The sequence below is a fragment of the Piliocolobus tephrosceles genome, chromosome 5 (genome assembly GCF_002776525.5).
Source record: "Piliocolobus tephrosceles isolate RC106 chromosome 5, ASM277652v3, whole genome shotgun sequence".
Lineage (NCBI taxonomy): Eukaryota > Metazoa > Chordata > Mammalia > Primates > Cercopithecidae > Piliocolobus > Piliocolobus tephrosceles.
Window position 1 is genome coordinate 64069603 of NC_045438.1, and position 21097 is coordinate 64090699.

The 21097-nt window shown below is 39.0% G+C and overlaps 1 protein-coding gene across 2 annotated transcripts in view; it reads left to right on the plus strand.

The window, feature by feature from the left end:
• The window catches only part of OSTM1 (osteoclastogenesis associated transmembrane protein 1), a 35982-nt gene that overhangs the window by 5702 nt on the left and 9183 nt on the right, over positions 1-21097 (plus strand). For both annotated transcript variants that reach the window (XR_002730379.2, XM_023205964.2), the window contains exons 2-4: positions 4122-4236; positions 14348-14445; positions 20321-20488. Coding sequence is in view for 1 of the 2 variants with exons in the window: in XM_023205964.2 (XP_023061732.1) it covers positions 4122-4236; positions 14348-14445; positions 20321-20488 (381 nt within the window). In the remaining variant the exon portion in view is untranslated. The remainder of the gene's footprint in view (positions 1-4121; positions 4237-14347; positions 14446-20320; positions 20489-21097) is intronic.

Genomic DNA, 21097 nt, shown 5'->3' on the forward strand with positions numbered 1-21097 from the left:
GTCCTTGGGTATGAAAGTGAGATAAGAGTGGGTTGAACGAACAGGGATTGGAAGATGAGGACGTGGGAAGAGTGAACCTAGACAACTGCTGAAGAGTTTGACCTTGATGGGGAGATAAGAAAGACAGGTCACTAAAGAGCACTGTGGGACTCAGAGACTTTCTTTCATTTCTCTCTCTCTCTGTCTTTTTTTTAGACAGAGGCTCGCTCTGTCAGCTAAGCTGGAAGGCATGGCACAATTTCGGCTTGCTGCAACCTCCACCTCCTGGGTTCAAGCGATTCTCCAGCCTCAGCCTCCCGAGTAGCTGGGACTACAGGTGTCCACCACCACACCTGGCTAATTTTTATATTTTTAGTAGAGGTGGGGTTTCACCATGTTGTCCGGACTGGTCTCAAACTCCTGACCTCAAGTGATCCGCCTGCCTCAGCCTCCCAAAGTGCTGCGATTATAGGCGTGAGCCACCATGCCAGGCTGACTTTCTGTCATTTCTTTCCATTCCCCTGTCCCTCCATTCCTCTGTCCTGCCTTCTCTTCTTCCTTGCCCAAGATGGGAGAGAGCTGGACATGTTTAAATGTTGATAGTAAGGGTCCTTTAGAGAAGGTGAAGATTCTGTAGGAGGGAGTGGGAAGCAGACAAGGTCAGTTTCTAGAAAAGGCAGGGTAGATGGGATCTAGGGTATCCTCAGAGAGATGGGCCTTGAAAGGGACAGGTGCCTTCCTCACCATAATAGGAGGATAGAAAGAGAGGTTACATGTAGAGGTAGGCAGGTTAGAGTTTCAGCTTGAAGGCTTCTGTTATCCAGGAGGCTAGATCTTCTCTTGAGAGTAAAGAGTGGGAGAGGGATCAGAGTTTCTGGGAGAGTGGAGAAGTTATAAAAAGGAGAGAATGAGCAGACAGAAAAGTGAGGGGTATGGTTTAGGATTATGGATTTACTGTGGAATTAATCTGTGTTGTTAATTTTTTGCCAGCAACTCCTGACTTCCTGGGTGCAGGCATGATCAAAAGAAATGGCTGGCTTCATGATGGTTAGGGTTCTGCTAAGTGGTTATGATAGATTTGAGTATTAAGAGGTCTAAGTATAAACAAGGACCATTGTTTTTTTGGTCACTTGGCGAGGTGTTGGGAATACAAAGATGTGGCAGTTTCCATTTTAAAGGGACGTCTGTCCAGAAGAGAAACCTAAACGTAATAGGTGGATATCATGCTTTAAGAAACCATGCATCAGGGTAATGATGCATGGGTCCCACATTGCTCTTTAGTGACCTCTCTTTCTTATCTCCCCATCAAGGCCAAACTCTTCAGCAGTTGTCTAGGTTCACTCTTCCCACATCCTCATCTTCCATTCTGTGTTCAACCCACTCTGACCTCACTTTCACACCCAAAGACACCATCAAATTCATTCTTGTTAGTGTCACCAATACTGTCAGTGTTGACAGATGTACCTCCAATTCTCTCAGCAGGATTTGACACGACCACCACTTCCCTTTTCCTTGATGTACAGGACATTGTGCTCTCCTTATTTTTCTTTCTCTCTCCAATTCTTCCTTCTCAGTCACCTTTGATAGTTTACCCTCTACCCAGCTAACAGTACCTATTTCAAAGAGTTGTTATGAGGATTAAGTAAGGAAGTGCAGTTGGGACATTTAGAACTGAGAAGTACTAAATAAGTACCTCATCATCGTTTGGATTATTAATCATTTCCTTTCTGTCCTCACTGCTGTCATCATCCTTTCAGTATACCTGAGCTATGGAAGTAGTGTAATGAGTCTCCCTGCCACCTCACCCTACATATCACGGCCTAAACATATATTCCTGAAACTGCTTTTCATGACACCCTCCTCAAAAATCTTCAAGAATTTCTCACTAATTCTCATGACCCTCAAGGCTTCTCATAACCTTGTTCTAACTTAGTCCTTTAATAGCCCTACTTTCATAGACTACTGAATACTCCCCAAATACCACATAATCATTATCACTTTCATCCCGTGATCATTTAATTCTTATTTTCGAATGCTTTTCTCTTCCTCAATATAGGGCTTAGTTTATATCCTTCCTTCATGAACTGTTTCCTAATTTCTCAAAACTACATTGATATCTTCCTCAACTGAACTATTCCACACACTGAACACCCATACAGGCTTTACTATATTGATTTTTAAAATAGCCAGTCACCTACTTATGAAGATTCAACTTAAGCAACTAATTACACTTATCCAACTAAACTTACTTACAGCACTTCATGTTGGCAGCATAGTAGCTAGGTGAAATAGCATATGTCATTCACTGTGTACCAGACAATGTGCTGAGTGATTAATGTATGCTATTTCATTTAATACATACAGTAACTGTAGGACCCTTGATTTTGAAACCAAACCTTAGAGAGGTCAGCTGCCCAAGGTCACTAGCTAGTGACCCAGGCTTGTATTAATACACTATTATTACTTCTACTTAAGAAGAGATAATAGGCCAGGCATGGTGGCTCATGCCTGTAATCCCAGCACTTTGGGAGGCCAAGGCGGGTGAATCACCTGAGGTCAGGAATTCAAGACTGGTCAGACCAACATGGTGAAACCCCATCTCTACTAAAAATAAAAATTATCTAGGTGTGGTGGCACATTGCCTGTAGTCCCAGCTGCTCGGGCGGCTAAGGCAGGAGGATCACTTGAACCCAGGAGGCAGATGGTGCAGTGAGCTGAGATGGCACCACTGCACTCCAGCCAGGGTAATAGAGTGAGACTCCATCTAAAAAAAAAAAGTGATAATAGAAAATTTTCTTCTATGACTGGTATTGCTCAGAAGGTAATTCTAAAAAGGAGTCTTTTAAAATGTTTTGTTCATGGCCAGGTGCAGTGGCTCTAAAAATACAAAAATTAGCTGGGTTTGGTGGCGTGCGCCTGTAGTCCCAGATTCTCACTGACGCACAAGAATCGCTTGAACCTGGGAGGCAAAGGCTGCAGTGAGCTGAGATCTTGCCACTGCACTCCAGTCTGGGTAACAGAGTGAGATTCTGTCTCAAATAACAATAATAGTAATAGTAATAATAATAATAATAAAGTTTTGTTCAATTCACTATTTTAAAAGCAAGCACTCATTCAAATGGACCTTTTAATGGGATGACAAAACTAAGCTACAAAGAAGATAACCTTCCCAAAATGAACATCAGCAAATATTTTAAAGCAGAGATTCTTCCTTTTCTCCTTTTTTCCATTTCTTCTCCCACATGGCTGATCATTTGTTTCCCAGGAGTTACCACTCTCGTTTATTATTTGTCACACTGTATAACTCCTTGTCTGTGTATCTGCGAGAGGTTCTCAAAGCCCCAGAATCGATGGCATTCTTTTATACTTTTTTTTTTTTTTTTTGAGACAGAGTCTTGCTCTGTCGCCCGGGCTGGAGTGCAGTGGCTAGATCTCAGCTCACTGCAAGCTCCGCCTCCCGGGTTTATGCCATTCTCCTGCCTCAGCCTCCCGAGTAGCTGGGACTACAGGCCTCCGCCACCTCGCCCGGCTAGTTTTTTGTATTTTTTAGTAGAGACAGGGTTTCACTGGGTTAGCCAGGATGGTCTCGATCTCCTGACCTTGTGATCCGCCCGTCTCGGCCTCCCAAAGTGCTGGGATTACAGGCTTGAGCCACCGTGCCCAGCCTCTTTTATACTTTTTATATCATCAAAACTTCAGGATTTTTATAGTGCCTAGTAAATAGTAGGAGTTAAATAACTTTGAAAGAATTAAGGGTCAGTAGGACTTAGTTCCTTGCTTGGGGCACAAGGGAAAGGAAATAGATAAGGATCAAATAATTTGGGAACTTGGATTTATTATTTGCATAGCATGAGTTTCTTTCATTATTAAAATGATCTGCAAAAGCGTATTTTTCCATCTGAGTACAAGCTATTTAGGTACAAAGATTTTCTTCCCTTGCAGGTGAACCTAGTACCAATAAATGTTAACTGCTAATTACTTTATTATCATTGTTATTATTAATGTTAACATTATCTGATCATATCAAACAAAATGTTACAAAGCTTGTAATAAATGTTATTTTTTGTAAGGTTTTTGCCTCAAATTGTTTGCAAAGTCTAAAAATACTCAGATTGTGTTTTTCTCTCTTGTTTTTGTTATAGAATACTTCAGAGAGTCAGAGTTGTGCCAGAAGTCTCTTAATGGCAGATAGAATGCAAATAGTTGTGATTCTCTCAGAGTTTTTTAATACCACATGGCAGGAGGCAAATTGTGCAAGTAAGTAATTCTTTCTTTTTCTTGTTGCAGTTACAGTTCAGTAGTACAAATGTCAGATTTTATTTTAGTGAATTTTGGGATCTTTGAAGCTGGATAATACTTTTTATTGCTAAGTTTAAATAAACTGTCATGGACACCATGGTTTATTAATGGCAACTGAGCAAATGGTGAAAGGTAGAAAAGTGTAGCAGTTACTATGTGCTTTGGATTTAGACAGACTTGAGTTTGATTCTAAGCTCTGCCACTTACCAGCCCTAACCTACTAGCGTCAGATATGGGAGAAAAACTTTGCCTCTTGGAAGTTCAGTTTCTTCATCTGTAAATTGGTGGTAATGATAGAACCTATCTTATATAGTTGCCTTGAGAATTAAGTGAAGTAAATTGTGTAAAGCACTTAGCTCAATGCCTGATACATTTTTTTTTTTTTTTTTTTTTTGAGGCGGAGTCTCGCTCTGTCGCCTGGACTGGAGTGCAGTGGCCAGATCTCAGCTCACTGCAAGCTCCGCCTCCCGGGTTTATGCCATTCTCCTGCCTCAGCCTCCCGAGTAGCTGGGACTACAGGCGCCCGCTACCTCGCCCGGCTAGTTTTTGTATTTTTAGTAGAGACGGGGTTTCACCGTGTTAGCCAGGATGGTCTCGATCTCCTGACCTCGTGATCCGCCCGTCTCGGCCTCCCAAAGTGCTGGGATTACAGGCTTGAGCCACCGCGCCCGGCCATACCTGATACATATTTAATGTTCAAGAAATGTTAACTGTTTAGTATAATAATAATTATGATGTTTACAGTAATCTGTCAAGTGGTGTGTGGCAGGGGGTGGGGTGGGATGATAGCATCTGTTCTACCTTTGCAGGTTTGTGTGTAATTGTGTAATAAAATAAGATCTATTTTTAGATAGTCTTTGGAAAAATTAAAATCACTATTCCAATTCAGATGGTGTTTTGAATACCAACTATGTGCCAGGCAGTTCTTATTTTTCAAGTCTTTCAGTTTAGTGAGTGAGAAAGATATATTTACAAATACAACCTAGGACAGACACATAAATGCTTTAATAAAGTTATAAAGTCCTTGGAGGAAGAAGAAAATAAATTTTACTGGGGAGAATATGAAGTGACTTCCTGGAGGAGCTACCTTTTGAACGTAGGCCTGTACTATTGGACATTATTTCAATCAGTAGAGATAACGCCAGTGAGGTGGCTCACGCCTGTAATCCCAGCACTTTGGGAAGCCAAGGCAGAATTGCTTGAGCCCAGGAGTTTGAGACCAGCCTGGGGAACACAGTGAGTCCCCCGTCTCTACCAAAAAAAAATTTTTGTAATTAGGTGGGCATGGTGGCATGTGTCTGTAGTCCTAGCTACTTGGGAGGCTAAGGCAGGAGGATCCCTTGAGCCCAGGAGTTCAAGGATGCAGTGAGCTATGATTGTGCCACTGCATTCCAGCCTGGGCAACAGAGCAAGACCCTGTCTTAAAAAAAAAAAAAAGTAGAAATGAGAGAAGGACATGGCAGGTAGTGGCATGGGCAGAGGCACAGAGGTATAAAAGGGCAACAGATGTTCCAGGAAGCATAGTGGGAGATAAAGTTGGCAAGGGAAAGTAGGACCTTGACTGATAGAGGATAGAGTAGTTTACTGTTTGGGCCAACATTTTTTATACTGCTTAGAATATCAACATATTAAGAAGGAGTTATAGACCAGGCATGGTGGCTCATACCTGTAATCCCAGCACTTTGGGAGGCCAAGGTGGGAGAATTGTTTGAGCCTAGGAGTTCAAGACCAACTTGGGCAACATGGCAAAACCTTCTCTAAACAAAAAATAAAAAATTAGCTGGACTTCGTGGCATGTGCCTGTAGTCCCAGCAACTTGGGAGGCTGAGATGGGAGGATTACTTGAGCCTAGGAGGTCAAGGCTGCAATCAATCATGATTGTGCCACTGTACCCCGGTCTAGGCAACAGACCTAGACCCTATCTACAACAACAACAAAAAAAAAAAAAGAAAAGAAAGACTTATACAGTATTCTCCTATTATGATTACACAGTATTCTGTTAGCCATGGTTTCACTTGCTGTAGTTTCAGTTACTGCAGTCATCTGCAGTCCAAAAATATTAAATGGAAAATTTCAGAAGTAAACAATGTATAAGCTTAAATTGTGTATGATTCTGAGTAACATAATGAAATTCCACGACATCCTGCTTCATCTGCTTGGGCTGGGAATCATCCCTTTGTCCAGCATAACTATGCTGTAGATGCTGCCTCTCCTGTGAGGCACTCAGGAACATCTTGGTTTTAAGGTCAGCTGTCATGGTATGGCACTACTTGTGTTCAAGTAACCCTTAGTTTACTTACTAATTCTTTTTTTTTTTTTTTTTTTGAGACAGAGTCTCGTGCTGTCGCCCAAGCTGGAGTGCAGTGGCCAGATCTCAGCTCACTGCAAGTTCCGCCTCCCGGGTTCCCGCCTTTCTCCTGCCTCAGCCTCCTGTGTAGCTGGGACTACAGGCGCCCGCCACCTCGCCCGGCTAGTTTTTTGTATTTTTTAGTAGAGACGGGGTTTCACCGTTTTAGCCAGGATGGTCTCGATCTCCTGACCTCGTGATCCGCCCGTCTTGGCCTCCCAAAGTGCTGGGATTACAGGCTTGAGCCACCGCGCCCGGCCACTAATTCTTTAATAATAGTAACATAATTATTAGTTTTTGTTTTTAATCTCTTACTGTGCCTAATTTATAAATTAAACTTTATCATGGGTATGATATAGAAAAAAGTTAAAATCATAGTATATAGAAGGTTTGGTACTATACTTGAAAAAAATAGAAATAGAAAAAGCATATTATATAGAAGGTTTGGTACTGTACTTGGTTTCAAGCATCCATTGGGGGTCTTGGAATGTATCCCTTGAAGATAAGAGGTGACTACTATATGTTGTAATATCTTTGGGATTTACAATGTACCTGGAATATTAAATGCATTGAGTAGTACTACAGAGTTTTTTAAAAGGATTTTGTTTTTGGCTCAATGGGGATGCTCACACCTGTAATCCCTGCACTTCGGGAGGACACGATGGTAGTATTGCTTGAGCCCAGGGGTTCAAGACCAGCCTAGGCAACAAAAAAAACAAAAGAAAAGAAAGGAAAAGAAAAAAATTAGCTGGGCATGGTGCCAAACTCCTGTAGTCCCAGCTGCCTGGGAGGCTGAGGTGAGAGGAGTGCTTGAGCCCAGGAATTGGAGGCTGCATTGAGCTATGATTGCTGCCTTGAGCTATGATTGCGCCACTGCACTCCAGCCTAGGCAACAGAGCAAGACCCTGTCTTAAAGAAAAAGGTTTTTTAAACATCATTTAACCTAGCACTTTCTAAGCCTTAAAAAAAAAAAAAAAAAAACTGCAAAGATCCTTTTTTCATGGAATCTCATTGGAAGAAAGAGAGACCAGTAAGAAGTTTACTGCTATGGTTTAGGCAAGAAGGAAAGAAAATGTGAAGTAGGGAGGGGCCTTGGAAATAGAAGGATAGATTAAAAATTTGTGTCCCTATAAGTCATTAAGTAGCTTAGCTTTTATAAAGACTTGTCTTTTTGTTTAGTTCATATGAAGAAAAACTAAAATGGGTTAAGAAGCCCCAGCCAGTTTTTTTCCCTTGTCATTATACCATGGTATATTGAATATTGACTTTTAAAATTTTGTCTCTGAAGCTTGACTAACACAACTTTTTTTTTTTTTTAGCATATCCTTTACTTTTCAGAGTAAAAGTATATACTTTTCTAGTGTATATATATACACACTATATAAATATATACTTTTCTAGTATAAATATGATTGAAGAGCATTTGCTTAACATATGTAAACCTGTTTTTAAGTATTCTTAAGCTTTTTAGAAAAATCCATTAACATAGAAAAATATGTTAATTATAAATAATTTAAAATCAGTTAATTGGAATAAGTGGATATATACTGGGATTCGCTTCTTTATTTTTAAATTTTATGTAATTAATTTAATTTTTTAAGACTAGTCAAGTGTAGCAGTGAGAAGAGGAGAAAGAGTAGAACAAGGAGTTCAGTCTATAACTGACTGTGAACGATTAATTGAGATAACTCCCTACCTTCAGATGATCCAGGGTTTCACTTCTTTTGACTGATGTGACTAAATTTATGTACTTAGAAGAGGTAAGGCATTTTTGTCTTTAAAAGGTGTTTTTGTTTGTTTGATTTTTGAGACAGAGTCTTGCTCTGTTGCCCAGGCTGGAATACAGTGGCACAATCTCAGCTCACTGTAGCCTCCACCTCTTGAGGGCTCAAGCAGTCCTCCAGCCTCAGCCTCCCAAGTAGCTGGGGCTACAGGCAGCACGAGGATGCCTACCCAATTTTTGTGTTTTTAATGGAGAATGGAGTTTTGTCATGTTGCCCAGACTGGTCTAGGATTCCTAGACTCAAGCCTCCTTCCTTGACCTCCCAAAGTGCTAAGATTCAAAGTGTGAGCCACTGTGCCTGGCTTAAAAGGCATTTTCTAATAAAGATTTCACTAATTCGTAGTACAGACCTTTTTTGCTCAGTTAGTTGAAAAGAAAACGTTTTACTGCATATATACTCAGTATGGCAGGTATAAAATGCTTTAGAATAAATTCTTAGGGTATTTTGTTCCTCTGTGAGGCATCCTATCTTGAAAATATTCCTTACATAGAATTTCTGAGGAGCAAATAAAATGCTAAGCAATCAGATATGACTTACTTAAAAGACTCTTCCCAATTAAAATTAATTTGGCCCAGACATACGGTCTCAGGTAAAAGAAGCGAGGTACAGAAAAGTATGATATTTTGTGTTCTAAAAATACATATGTATTTTGAAGGAAGGTGGTTGGATAGCTGCGTGGGCAGGAAAGGAAGGAAGATTTAGTTTTCACTGTATTTGCATTTGTACCCTTTGGATTTTATGCCATATACATTTAATACCTATTCAAAAATATATGGAAATTTTAAAAATTTAACAGAATGTTCAAATCTGTGATGAGTATTTGTATGTTAGATGTGGTTGGAGAGATTAGCTATTTTCCAGAATTATGCCTTAAAAATTATTGTCATTCACCATCCCATTTACATGGCAGAAGAGTGGAAGAGTAAGTCTCATTTGTGAAGAAGGAACCCTCATGACCTGGTCACTTCCTAAAGGCCCCACTTCTTGATATTATTGCATTGGCCATCAAGCTTCGACATATCAATTTTGGGAGACACATTCAGAACATAGCAGGGGCTATTAGAATTTTTGTAAAATAATATTATTAAACAATAGAAAAAAATGTAAAAACATAAAAGGTAAAATATTACTAGAAAGAATATTATTAAAATGAGTATACTGCCCCAGACTATCTTTCTGTTCTGCTTAATTTAGCTTGAAATAGGGGTGGCATCTACTCTCTGCAGTTATTATTCATGAAAAGAAGGCTAGGAATCCAAAAGAGGAGAGAATGCCATCCATGTACTACTCCCATCCCTTTTCTCCTCAGAATTCCCGTGTCTTCGAATGGTATTAGTCTTGGTAGGAGGCTGGTTATTGGAAATGGATGGAAGGTCAAAAGAAGTGTTAAGAGTGCAACTCTTTCTGCTCATACCACAAATAACATGGAAACTAGCTCTTTCTTATGGAGAATGGCTGCTAAAAAGTAAAGAAAATATATTAAAGGTTTCTCAGAATTTTAAAGCTGTGTATTGTTGACATAGGGATAGCCTTGTTATTGAGACCCTTCTTTCTTATTTTGTGCATACAACAGTTAAATAATCAGCAGAATGACCAGATTTCACGAGTTCGTGACTGCTTTAGTGTTTGGGTTCTTTGGTAAGCAGTATCCAGTATGAAGCATTGTTGTAATAGGATAGGCTTCAAAATTATCAGTTCAGATATTTGTTCTTACACACTGAAAACTCTTTCTTTATGAGCAACCTATATCTTCAGTGATCCAGGTGATCTGGGTGATAATTAATGAGCATAATGATGCTATTGAACCACTGTGTAATCCTGATGTATATTCTGATTCATCAAAGGAAAACTAACTTTCAGTTAATACATAAAATATATGTCTCGATGCTTTAAAAAGCAACAACAGTAGTACTTAATGGTTAACCAGAAAGTCAGTTAACCAAAACCTTTCTTTCCCGTATTTTATCCAGAGGGAAATGTACTAAGCGTTATAATCATATTATTTATATCTTACAATTTAAAGTATCTTAGTGTTCATATTTGTTAAACTTAATTAAGTCATTTAGGTACAAAGATTCCGTAGTTTATTTTGTATTTTCTGAAGCTTACCCTAAATTGGTGATTATCTCTGCTATTTTCTATAAAACTAGTTTTGAAAAACAGCAAAGATCTTTGTAAAATTCCTAAGAGATGCCAAATGCTTTATTTAAAGATGCATAATTCCTGTTATGATAATTTAGTAGGTTTCTATGTGAGGTCTTAACTCGAATCCTTAATACCCTTAAGAATGCCTCTTGAGGCTGGGCACAGTGGAGGCTGCAATGAGCTGAGATTATGCCACTGCACTCCAGCCTGGGTGACAGAGTGAGATTCTTCTGTCGCAGAAAAAAAAAAAAAGAAGAATGACTCTTAAGCTGATGCCTGAGTCTTCTTTGAGAAAGCCACTCTGCTAATCTGTCCTTGATGAGGCTCCATTGATTAAGATGAAGGAAATTCATAATGACCACTTCACTTAGTGCTTAAAGGAAGCTTTATTATTATTAATATTCTTTTAACTTATCAATTTCTAAACCGTATAGCTTCTCACTGTTTATAACCTTAAGCTCCCAATTCCTGCAAAAAGATAAAAAAGGAGTTTACTAGAGATCTGTTCTTTTGATTCAGAAAGTCATGGCTCTTTAATAATAAAGACTTTTTAACCCCATTGTATAAATGAACTCCTTTGTGCTTTATGTTACCACCGTCTAATGATCATTGAAAAAGTTTTGATGGTACATTAATGTAGTACTTAACAAGATGACCAGTCTATATTGGCTTTTAATTTTCAAATTATTTTACGTAAAAAGTAAATGGCTGTCAATAAGATAGAAGACATTAAGTTCTTTTATTCTTCAGAGAAGCTTTCTTTATAAATTACTTTTTAAAAAGAAATTATTTGTTTTAATTATGTATCTTGCATAAAAGAAATTTGCTATTGCTCTCTCATGATAATGCACTGTATACTACTCTTGTAGGCAGTATGTGGACCCTTTTCATCCCTATATTGTGTATGTCAGTTGTCATGACATAGCTCATTATAACACAGATGTACAATTGTTGTGAATGAAATTGTGTTCCCTCAACTTCCCTGCAACACATCAACTACAAAAACTGAAAACTTGTTCAGTCTTGTTAGCCTAATATCCTGATATTCTGCATATATGTAGTTGTTCTTATTTATATCAACTGCCTCATCCCTAAAAGGATTGCAGGCTACTTCATGATGATATTAAACTAGCATTAAGAGGAGCTATGAGACGAGGTCTTACTCTTTCATGCAGGTTGGAATGCAGTGGTGCAGTCACAGCTTATTGCAGCCTTGACCTCCCCAAACTGAAGCAATTCTCACCTCTCAGTCTCCCAAGCAGCTGGGACCACAGATGCACGCCACCATGCCTGGTTAATTTTTGTATTATTTGTAGAGACAGGTTTTCACCATGTTGCCCAGGCTGGTCTCGAACTCCTGGACTCAGGCAATCTGCCTGCCTCCCAAAGTGCTGGGATTACAGATGTGAACCACCATGCTGGGCCTATTTTTATTTCAGTGCCTTATTAACTTGTGGTATGATCATCAGCATATCACCGATTTCTCTGGCTTAGTTTCCTAATTTGTAATGATCCCTCAGATTTTTTAAATGATAAGGGTGAGAAGTTAGAATGAGATTCATGTTCTTGAGAAGATAAAGCTTCAGAGAATGTAGAGTATGTGAGTTCAGAGAGGAGACGACTCTAGAAATAGGTTTACCAAGAGGGTCCTGTGTACAATGGGTGCAGAAGGAGCCCTGCACAAGGGGCTTGTGCAAGGAGGTGAATGGGGCTGAACTCCAGCTTAGCTTCTGGAGGCAGGAATGACCTTTTGTAATTTATCCACCCAGAGCGGGTATCTTTTTCTGATTTGCACAAAGGAGCTTTACTGTGCTGTCTGCCCCCTGTCTACGAGGTTTAGGTTTCATCTCAGTTGCTAACTCTGATCAGTTGCTGGGGACTGCCTGAATCCCTGTATGGTGTAAGATATATATGGGTAGTGGAGGGAGTAGGCAGTGGCATGTATTTGTAGACTCTGAGTCTTGAACTTTTAATGGTTTAGAATGTAGATATAAATATATTATTTATTTTGCAGTGTTTGAGAGTGCAGGCTCAAGAATCAGTATGAGTAGAGATTCTAGCTTTTTACTTACCAGTTTTATGACCTTGTGCAACTTCCTTAATTTCTCTAAACTTCTCTCTGTTCCTTATTTATAAAATAGAGATAATGATAATTTTTGCCTCATGGAATCACTGCAAGAATTAAATGGGCAAATGTGTTTAAAGTGCAGTGTAAGCATAGTTCTTAGAACATAGCAAGTATTTAGTAAGTGTTAACTTTCGTTGTAGTGTTTGTCTATCAGAGTACATGGATGTCCCTTAGTGTGCCATATCCTAGTGTCTACCTAGTCAGTCTCTCTTTTCTCCACGAATTCTACTTGCCCTGCTGCCTTTCTTCTGGGTAATTGCAATAGCTTTGTATGTTGTCTCTCCACTTCAGTTGAGAGAGATCCTATCTGATGGCCCTGAATTTCTAAAAAAGGTGGGCATAATACAAAGCCATCTGTTGAAATTAGGGGGAACAAGAGTAGGGCTGGGGACTAGAGATTAGAAAATATTTGGAACATCCCTTGTAGAGCAATTAGTAGGGCATCTACAAGGATCATTTTTTTTCCCTGAGATCAGAACACGTGAATTTGAATTGAGTCCCTTCATTATCGTTTTAGAATTTCTGTAGTAGTATTCTATAACCAGAATGAGAGTACAGAAAGTAGATGGGGACTGTCCAGGGATGAAAATGGCCGTGAGTGTGTGGAAGATAAAGAGGGCAAGGATTCTAGGAGAGTGAGATGGAAACAGCTGACCACAAGTTCCAAGATCTGGATCCAGGCACTTGAACCTCGATTGGAGATAGCAGGCTGAGAACACAAGGAGAGGTAAAGAAAAAGGTTTACCTGAGTATAAAGACTAGGTTCCCTGGCTGAGCGCAGTGGCTCATGCCTTTAAGTAATCCCAGCACTTTGGAAGGCTGAGGTGGGAACATCACTTGAGCCCAGGAGTTCAAGTCTACAGTGAGCTGCAATTGTGCCAATGCACTCCAGCCTGGGCAACTGAGCAAGACCCCGTTTCTTAAAAAAAAAAAAGAATAGATTATTCCCTGAAGAAGAGAAAATGGATACATAAATTGTGATATACATAGAAAACAAAAGGGATGAGTGAACTTGAGCTAACTCTAAGCAAGTATAGCCAGTTGCAGAGAAATACCATTTATGTAGGATTTTTAAAAATGTAAAACAATTTTGTTTCTAGACTTTACTTGAAGCCCCCATGTCAGTATTTTAGGCAAAATTCTCACCAGTTTGTTTCTCTGGGCTCCCAACTCATGATGGATTAGAAAGAGCAAATTTTAAAAGTTACCCCATTAGGTATAATAAATGACTCATTAGTGAAGTTGGAAGATGTAGGGAACTATGAAATTTGACACAAAAAATGATGATAAGGCATATGAGTTTTGGTAAAATGAATGCGGGGTAAACAGTCTTACGCCTAAATAGCACTATTAAGGCAGCATTTGATAGCTGACATTCCATGATTATGACCTTGTGCCATCAAAAGTCAATTTGAATTTTATTTGGTATATTTTTATGAAAAGAGGAGAGTATGTGATTATTTTAAGATGTTCATGAAAATGGTTATGACTTTTTTTTAACTTTTGGAAAATGAAAGGAGTGAGCTTCATATATTTGGAAAATTCATGCTTGTTTGAATAAAGAATTACTGTAGTGTGAAACGAAGCTGATAGCTTAAGAGATAAACGACAACATATAATTGTTCCTTGAGTTATGTTAATATACTTTTTGAATTTTTTTGACAGATTGTTTAACGAACAACAGTGAAGAATTATCAAACAGCACAGTATATTTCCTTAATCTGTTTAATCACACCCTGACCTGCTTTGAGCATAACCTTCAGGTATTTTATATATAATATTTAAAATTGAAATGTTGCCTTATACAAAGGAATAATGTGCAGTTCCAAGTTTTTATAGCACTAATTATTGATATTCATCTAAATTCATGATGTAGAGGAGTTAGTGGACCTGGATTTCTGCTCTTTAAGTAAGTTCTTCTACTTTCAAATCATGAAAACTTCAGTTCTCTCATTTGTAAAATGGAGATAATATCTATCCTGCCTATCTTCAAGTATTTTGTAATGAGAATCTGGTGAGATAATGAGTGTGAAAACATTGAGGTGTGTGATTGTTTAATTAAAACACAATGGTTTTCAATCTGACTTAGGTAGGTATTTTGCAGTGTAGTATGATTCTGTCTATAGGAAGTTTATTCTTTGCCTGAAATTTGCTTAAATATGTTTTACCTACCTTAAAAAGCACTGTTTAGTAAGGTAACTTTGAGTATTGAATTATGATAATAAAAGGTAGCCTTTAAGAATCTTAACCTTGTAGATTTTTGCCGTCTCTGTCTCTGACTCTTGAATTTTGGTATTGGAACTTGTCTGGTCGTGGTGAAGGATGAGGTTGGAACTCTGGTTACAATGTAGTTTTGAAACTTACATAACAAGGAAGTAATCCCCACAGTAGATGTACACATGCTTACGATATAAGCATGTATGATTTCCTCTGTAATAAATGTGGTAACACTGAATTATGAATTTCCCTGAGAATAGTGAAAATTGGGCCGGGTGTGGTATCTCATGCCTGTAATCCCAGCACCTTGGGAGGCCGAGGCGGGCGGATCACTTGAAGTCAGGAGTTCAAGACCAAACTGACCAATATGGTGAAACCCTGTCTCTACTAAAAATACAAAAATTAGCCAGGCTTGGTGATGCACGCCTGTAGTCCCAGGTACTCGGGAGGCTGAGGCAGGAGAATCGCTTGAACCTGGGAAGTAGAGGTTGCAGTGAATTGAGATCACGCCATTGCACTCCAGCCTGGGCATTGCAGCGAGACTCTTTCTCAAAAAAAAAAAAAAAAAAAAAAAAAAATAGGTGAACATTTCTCAGAATTTGTTCTGCAGCATGTTAATAGATGTCCTATCAGAAAGGGTTTAGTATTCCATTAAGGTTGGGAAATGCTTCACTACAGGACTTCACAACCTTTAGTGGACTGATGTGTGTTGTAACACTCAAATAGCAATTTTTCTATAAAGTTGTCCTCTTATCTATGGCTTCACTTTCCACAGTTTCAGTTACCTGTGGCCAACTGCAGCCCAGAAATATTAAATGGAAAATTCTGGAAACAATAAGTTTTAAATTGCATACCATAAACAGTCTTCTTTTCATTTAACTTAGAGCACTTGTATGAGTTTGGTAGATTTCTAGAAGTGGAATTACTATATTATCAACCTAAGAAAAAGACACTAGAGAAAATTATCTCCAAATATGGTGAGTGTATTAGGGAATAAGAAAGGAGTATCATAATTTGGAACGCACTGGCAAACCACCAGTACATCCAGTGAGGGAAGGGTAAAGGGAAGCTTTTGCTAGCAAAAAGGGAGAGGTTCACACAAGCTGCTTAGAAACTGAGTTCACTGGTTCCAGAGGCTCAAAGCCAGAGTTGTCGTCAGTTCATTGGTGGAGATGCCATTACTGGGCAAGTGTTCTTCTGAGCGCATCTTATCCAAATCACTGCAGTCCTAAAGAATGGTAGTGGTAAACCATGTGAAAGCAGGAGTTGCATGAAGGGTGTGAAAGGGTTTCTTGTGGGGTTTTTAGAAAGTCCTTGGAAACAGCTATGTCAGACACATAAGCATGAGTCTCCTCTCCTTTGGGCCTTCCTGGCTGTATTTTGTCTGGGTCTGACAAAGATGATTTCATCCTAATGTCTGCAACTTCCACATTATCAGAAGATAGGTGCATTTTAAATTTTAATAAAAATGGCAACCAGGTATGATGACTCCTGCCTGTAATCCCAGCACTTTGGAAGGTTGAGGTGGGAGGATCATTTGAGCCCAGGAGTTTGAAATTTGTCTGGGCAAAAAAGAAAAAAAAAAGGTTAAATTACTCCCCATCAAGATTATGTGCACAATTTTAGCTAAATTGATCATGTGCTCAATTTTTTTTTTTTTTTTTTTTTTGAGACAGAGTCTTGCTCTGTCACCCAGGCGGGGGTGCAGTGGCGCGATCTCAGCTCACTGCAAGCTCCACCTCCCGAATTCACACCATTCTCCTGCCTCAGCCTCCTGAGTAGCTGGGACTACAGGCGCCTGCTACCATGCCCAGCTAACTTTTTGTCTTTTTAGTAGAGACGGGGTTTCACTGTGTTAGCCAGGATGGTCTCGATGTCCTGACCTTGTGATCCGCCCACCTCGGCCTCCCAAAGTGCTGGGATTACAGACGTGAGTCACCGCGCCTGGCCCTGTGCTCAGTTTTAGCTAAGTGCACAATTGTTCTGTGAAAAACAAGCAATAGGCTATTTCTTGTAGCAGACTAAGGAGAGACTTAGTTTTTCTGTCAAATAGATGGTGAGGGTCACATTGTTGGGCCTACATCAGTGTAATTAGTTTGATTTTTCTCTTTCCTCTTTTCTCTTTCATCCCAATGTTCAGTTAATATCCTTTCTTCATACTAGAAGGTAAAGAATAACTAGCATAGAAAGCAAAGGTGTGAATTGACTGTTTAGCAAACTTATTCTTGAAAAGTCAAGTGTCAGTCTAGAAGTACAAAAGATTGAGATTTACTAGCATAATTTAAAAAAAAATTTTTTTTATTATTATCCTTTAAGTTCTAGGGTACATGTGCATAAGGTGCAGGTTTGTTACATATGTATACTTGTGCCATGTTGGTGTGCTGCACCCATCAACTCGTCAGCACCCATCAACTCATCATTTACATCAGGTATAACTCCCAATGCAATCCCTCCCCCATCCCCCTTCCCCATAATAGGCCCCGGTGTGTGATGTTCCCCTTCCCAAGTCAAAGTGATCTCATTGTTCAGTTCCCACCTATGAGTGAGAACATGCGGTGTTTGGTTTTCTGTTCTTGTGATAGTTTGCTGAGAATGATGGTTTCCAGCTGCATCCATGTCCCTACAAAGGACACAAACTCATCCTTTTTTATGGCTGCATAGTATTCCATGGTGTATATGTGCCACATTTTCTTAATCCAGTCTGTCACTGATGGACATTTGGGTTGATTCCAAGTCTTTGCTATTGTGAATAGTGCCGCAATGAACATACGTGTGCATGTGTCTTTATAGCAGCATGATTTATAATCCTTTGGGTATATACCCCGTAATGGGATGGCTGGGTCGTATGGTACTTCTAGTTCTAGATCCTTGAGGAATTGCCATACTGTTTTCCATAATGGTTGAACTAGTTTACAATCCCACCAACAGTGTAAAAGTGTTCCTATTTCTCCACATCCTCTCTAGCACCTGTTGTTTCCTGACTTTTTAATGATTGCCATTCTAACTGGTGTGAGATGGTATCTCATTGTGGTTTTGATTTGCATTTCTCTGATGGCCAGTGATGATGAGCATTTTTTCATGTGTCTGTTGGCTGTATGCATGTCTTCTTTTGAGAAATGTCTGTTCATATCCTTTGCCCACTTTTGGATGGGATTGTTTGTTTTTTTCTTGTAAATTTGTTTGAGTTCTTTGTAGGTTCTGGATATTAGCCCTTTGTTAGATGAGTAGTTTGCAAAAATTTTCTCCCATTCTGTAGGTTGCCTGTTCACTCTGATGGTAGTTTCTTTTGCTGTGCAGAAGCTCTTGAGTTTAATTAGATCCCATTTGTCAATTTTGGCTTTTGTTGCCGTTGCTTTTGGTGTTTTAGACATGAAGTCTTTGCCCATGCCTATGTCCTGAATGGTATTACCTAGGTTTTCTTTTAGGGTTTTTATGGTATTAGGTCTAACATTTAAGTCTCTAATCCATCTTGAATTAATTTTCGTATAAGGTGTAAGGAAAGGATCCAGTTTCAGCTTTCTACTTATGGCTAGCCAATTTTCATAGCACCATTTATTAAATAGGGAATCCTTTCCCTATTTCTTGTTTTTCTCAGGTTTGTCAAAGATCAGATGGCTGTAGATGCGTGGTATTATTTCTGAGGACTCTGTTCTGTTCCATTGTTCTATACCTCTGTTTTGGTAACAGTACCATGCTGTTTTGGTTACGGTAGCCTTGTAGTATAGTTTGAAGTCAGGTATCGTGATGCCTCCAGCTTTGTTCTTTTGACTTAGGATTGTCTTGGCAATGCAGGCCCTTTTTTGGTTCCATATGAACTTTAAAGCAGTTTTTTCCAATTCTGTGAAGAAACTCATTGGTAGCTTGATGGGGATGGCATTGAATCTATAAATCACCTTGGGCAGTATGGCCATTTTCACGATATTAATTCTTCCTATCCATGAGCATGGTATGTTCTTCCATTTGTTTGTGTCCTCTTTTATTTCACTGAGCAGTGGTTTGTAGTTCTCCTTGAAGAGGTCCTTTACATCCCTTGTAAGTTGGATTCCTAGGTATTTTATTCTCTTTGAAGCAATTGTGAATGGAAGTTCATTAATGATTAGGCTCTCTGTTTGTCTGTTACTGGAGTATAGGAATGCTTGTGATTTTTGCACATTAATTTTGTATCCTGAGACTTTGCTGAAGTTGCTTATCAGCTTAAGGAGATTTTGGGCTGAGATGATGGAGTTTTCTAAATATACAATCATGTCATCTGCAAACAGGGACAATTTGACTTCTTCTTTTCCTAACTGAATACCCTTGATTTCTTTCTCTTGCCTGATTGCCCTAGCCAGAACTTCCAACACTGTGTTGAATAGGAGTGGTGAGAGAGGGCATCCCTGTCTTGTGCCAGTTTTCAAAGGGAATGCTTCCAGTTTTTGCCCATTCAGTATGATATTGGCTGTGGGTTTGTCATAAATAGCTCTTATTATCATCCTGATACCAAAGCCTGGCAGAGACACAACAAAAAAAGAGAATTTTAGACCAATATCTCTGATGCAAAAATCCTCAATAAAATACTGGCAAGCCGAATCCAGCAGCACATCAAAAAGCTTATCCAGCATGATCAAGTGGGCTTCATCCCTGGGATGCAAGGCTGGTTTAACATACACAAATCAATAAACGTAATCCAGCATATAAATAGAACCAAAGACAAAAACCACATGATTATCTCAATAGATGCAGAAAAGGCCTTTGACAAAATTCAACAGCCCTTCATGCTAAAAACTCTCAATAAATTCGGTATTACTAGCATAATATTTTATGTACCTCTACTCTCCTCATTTTAGGTTATACAATTCTTTGGTATTTGGCCCTTTTTGTTGACTAGAAAGACCTGGATTATGAGCCTTGTGATGAGAGAATTGAGTGGGGATGCAGTTTTGGTGCCTTTTCCCTTTTCATTTAAAAAGTCCTGTCTCAGCAAGGTAAACTATGGTATTGAAGTCAGCATAGGCAGGAACCTATTTTATTTATTCAGTGAGAGTAGGATAGATAACTGCAGGTTTGTAATGAGATAATTTAGGAAATTTTGTATTTAGTTACTAGTAATTTGGCATATGAATTATTGTTATCTTCAGTTAACATTAGCTAATGTAGCAGTTTTCAAAATTTAGAGGCACCTAGAAAGTTCCAAACAGTTTGCCATCTGCTTCACATACCAGATCTCTAATCCTTTGGACTTATAATACAGGTAGAGGTCGTTTTATTTTATAGATGATAAAACTGAGACTCAGAGTGATTTAGTAACCTACCCAACATCACAGCTTAGCACTTTAACATACCATATTGTTTCCTGTCTTCTAGAAAGGCAAATAGCTTACATTAAAGAGATATTGTGTGTAATGTTTATTGTATATATTACATGTGCCTTTGTCATTTTAGGGGAATGCACATAGTCTTTTACAGACAAAAAATTATTCAGAAGTATGCAAAAACTGTCGTGAAGCATACAAAACTCTGAGTAGTCTGTACAGTGAAATGCAAAAAATGAATGAACTTGAGAATAAGGCTGAACCTGGAACACATTTATGCATTGACGTGGAAGATGCAGTAAGTACTTCGCTTCTGATGTGATACATATCTTAGAGTGTTATTGAGTGTACCTTCAGTGTGATTATTCTTTTTGGAGATACGGTGGAATCTGCATATTCTGTCTTCAACCAAAAATAACTAGTTATAAAGTAGTAAAGTTTTAGAATATCCTGGTCTGTTAAACCAAAATGGATATTTCCCTAGTAGTCTCATGGGTAGGATAAAAATAAAATAAAACAGAAATTAATTAGGCACTTCATAAGTTGAGTTGATGATTTGGTACATTTAATCTTTTTAAATTTGAAAATATGTGCCATTTGCAGAGGTGTAGGTATTGTTATATGTTTATATTTCAGTTTCTTGTGCGCTTACTGCTATTTTAAGAAGTTTCTGGGTGGGGCGTGGTGACTCACACCTGTAATCCTAGCACTTTGGGAGGCCGAGGCGGGCAGATCACGAGGTCAGGAGTTCAAGACCAGCCTGACCAACATGGTGAAGCCCCCATCTCTACTGAAAATACAAAAATTAGCCAGGCATAGTGGCACACGCCTATTATCCCAGCTACTCAGGAGGCTGAGGCAGGAAAATCGCTTGAACCCTGGAGGCAGAGGTTGCAGTGAGCCAAGA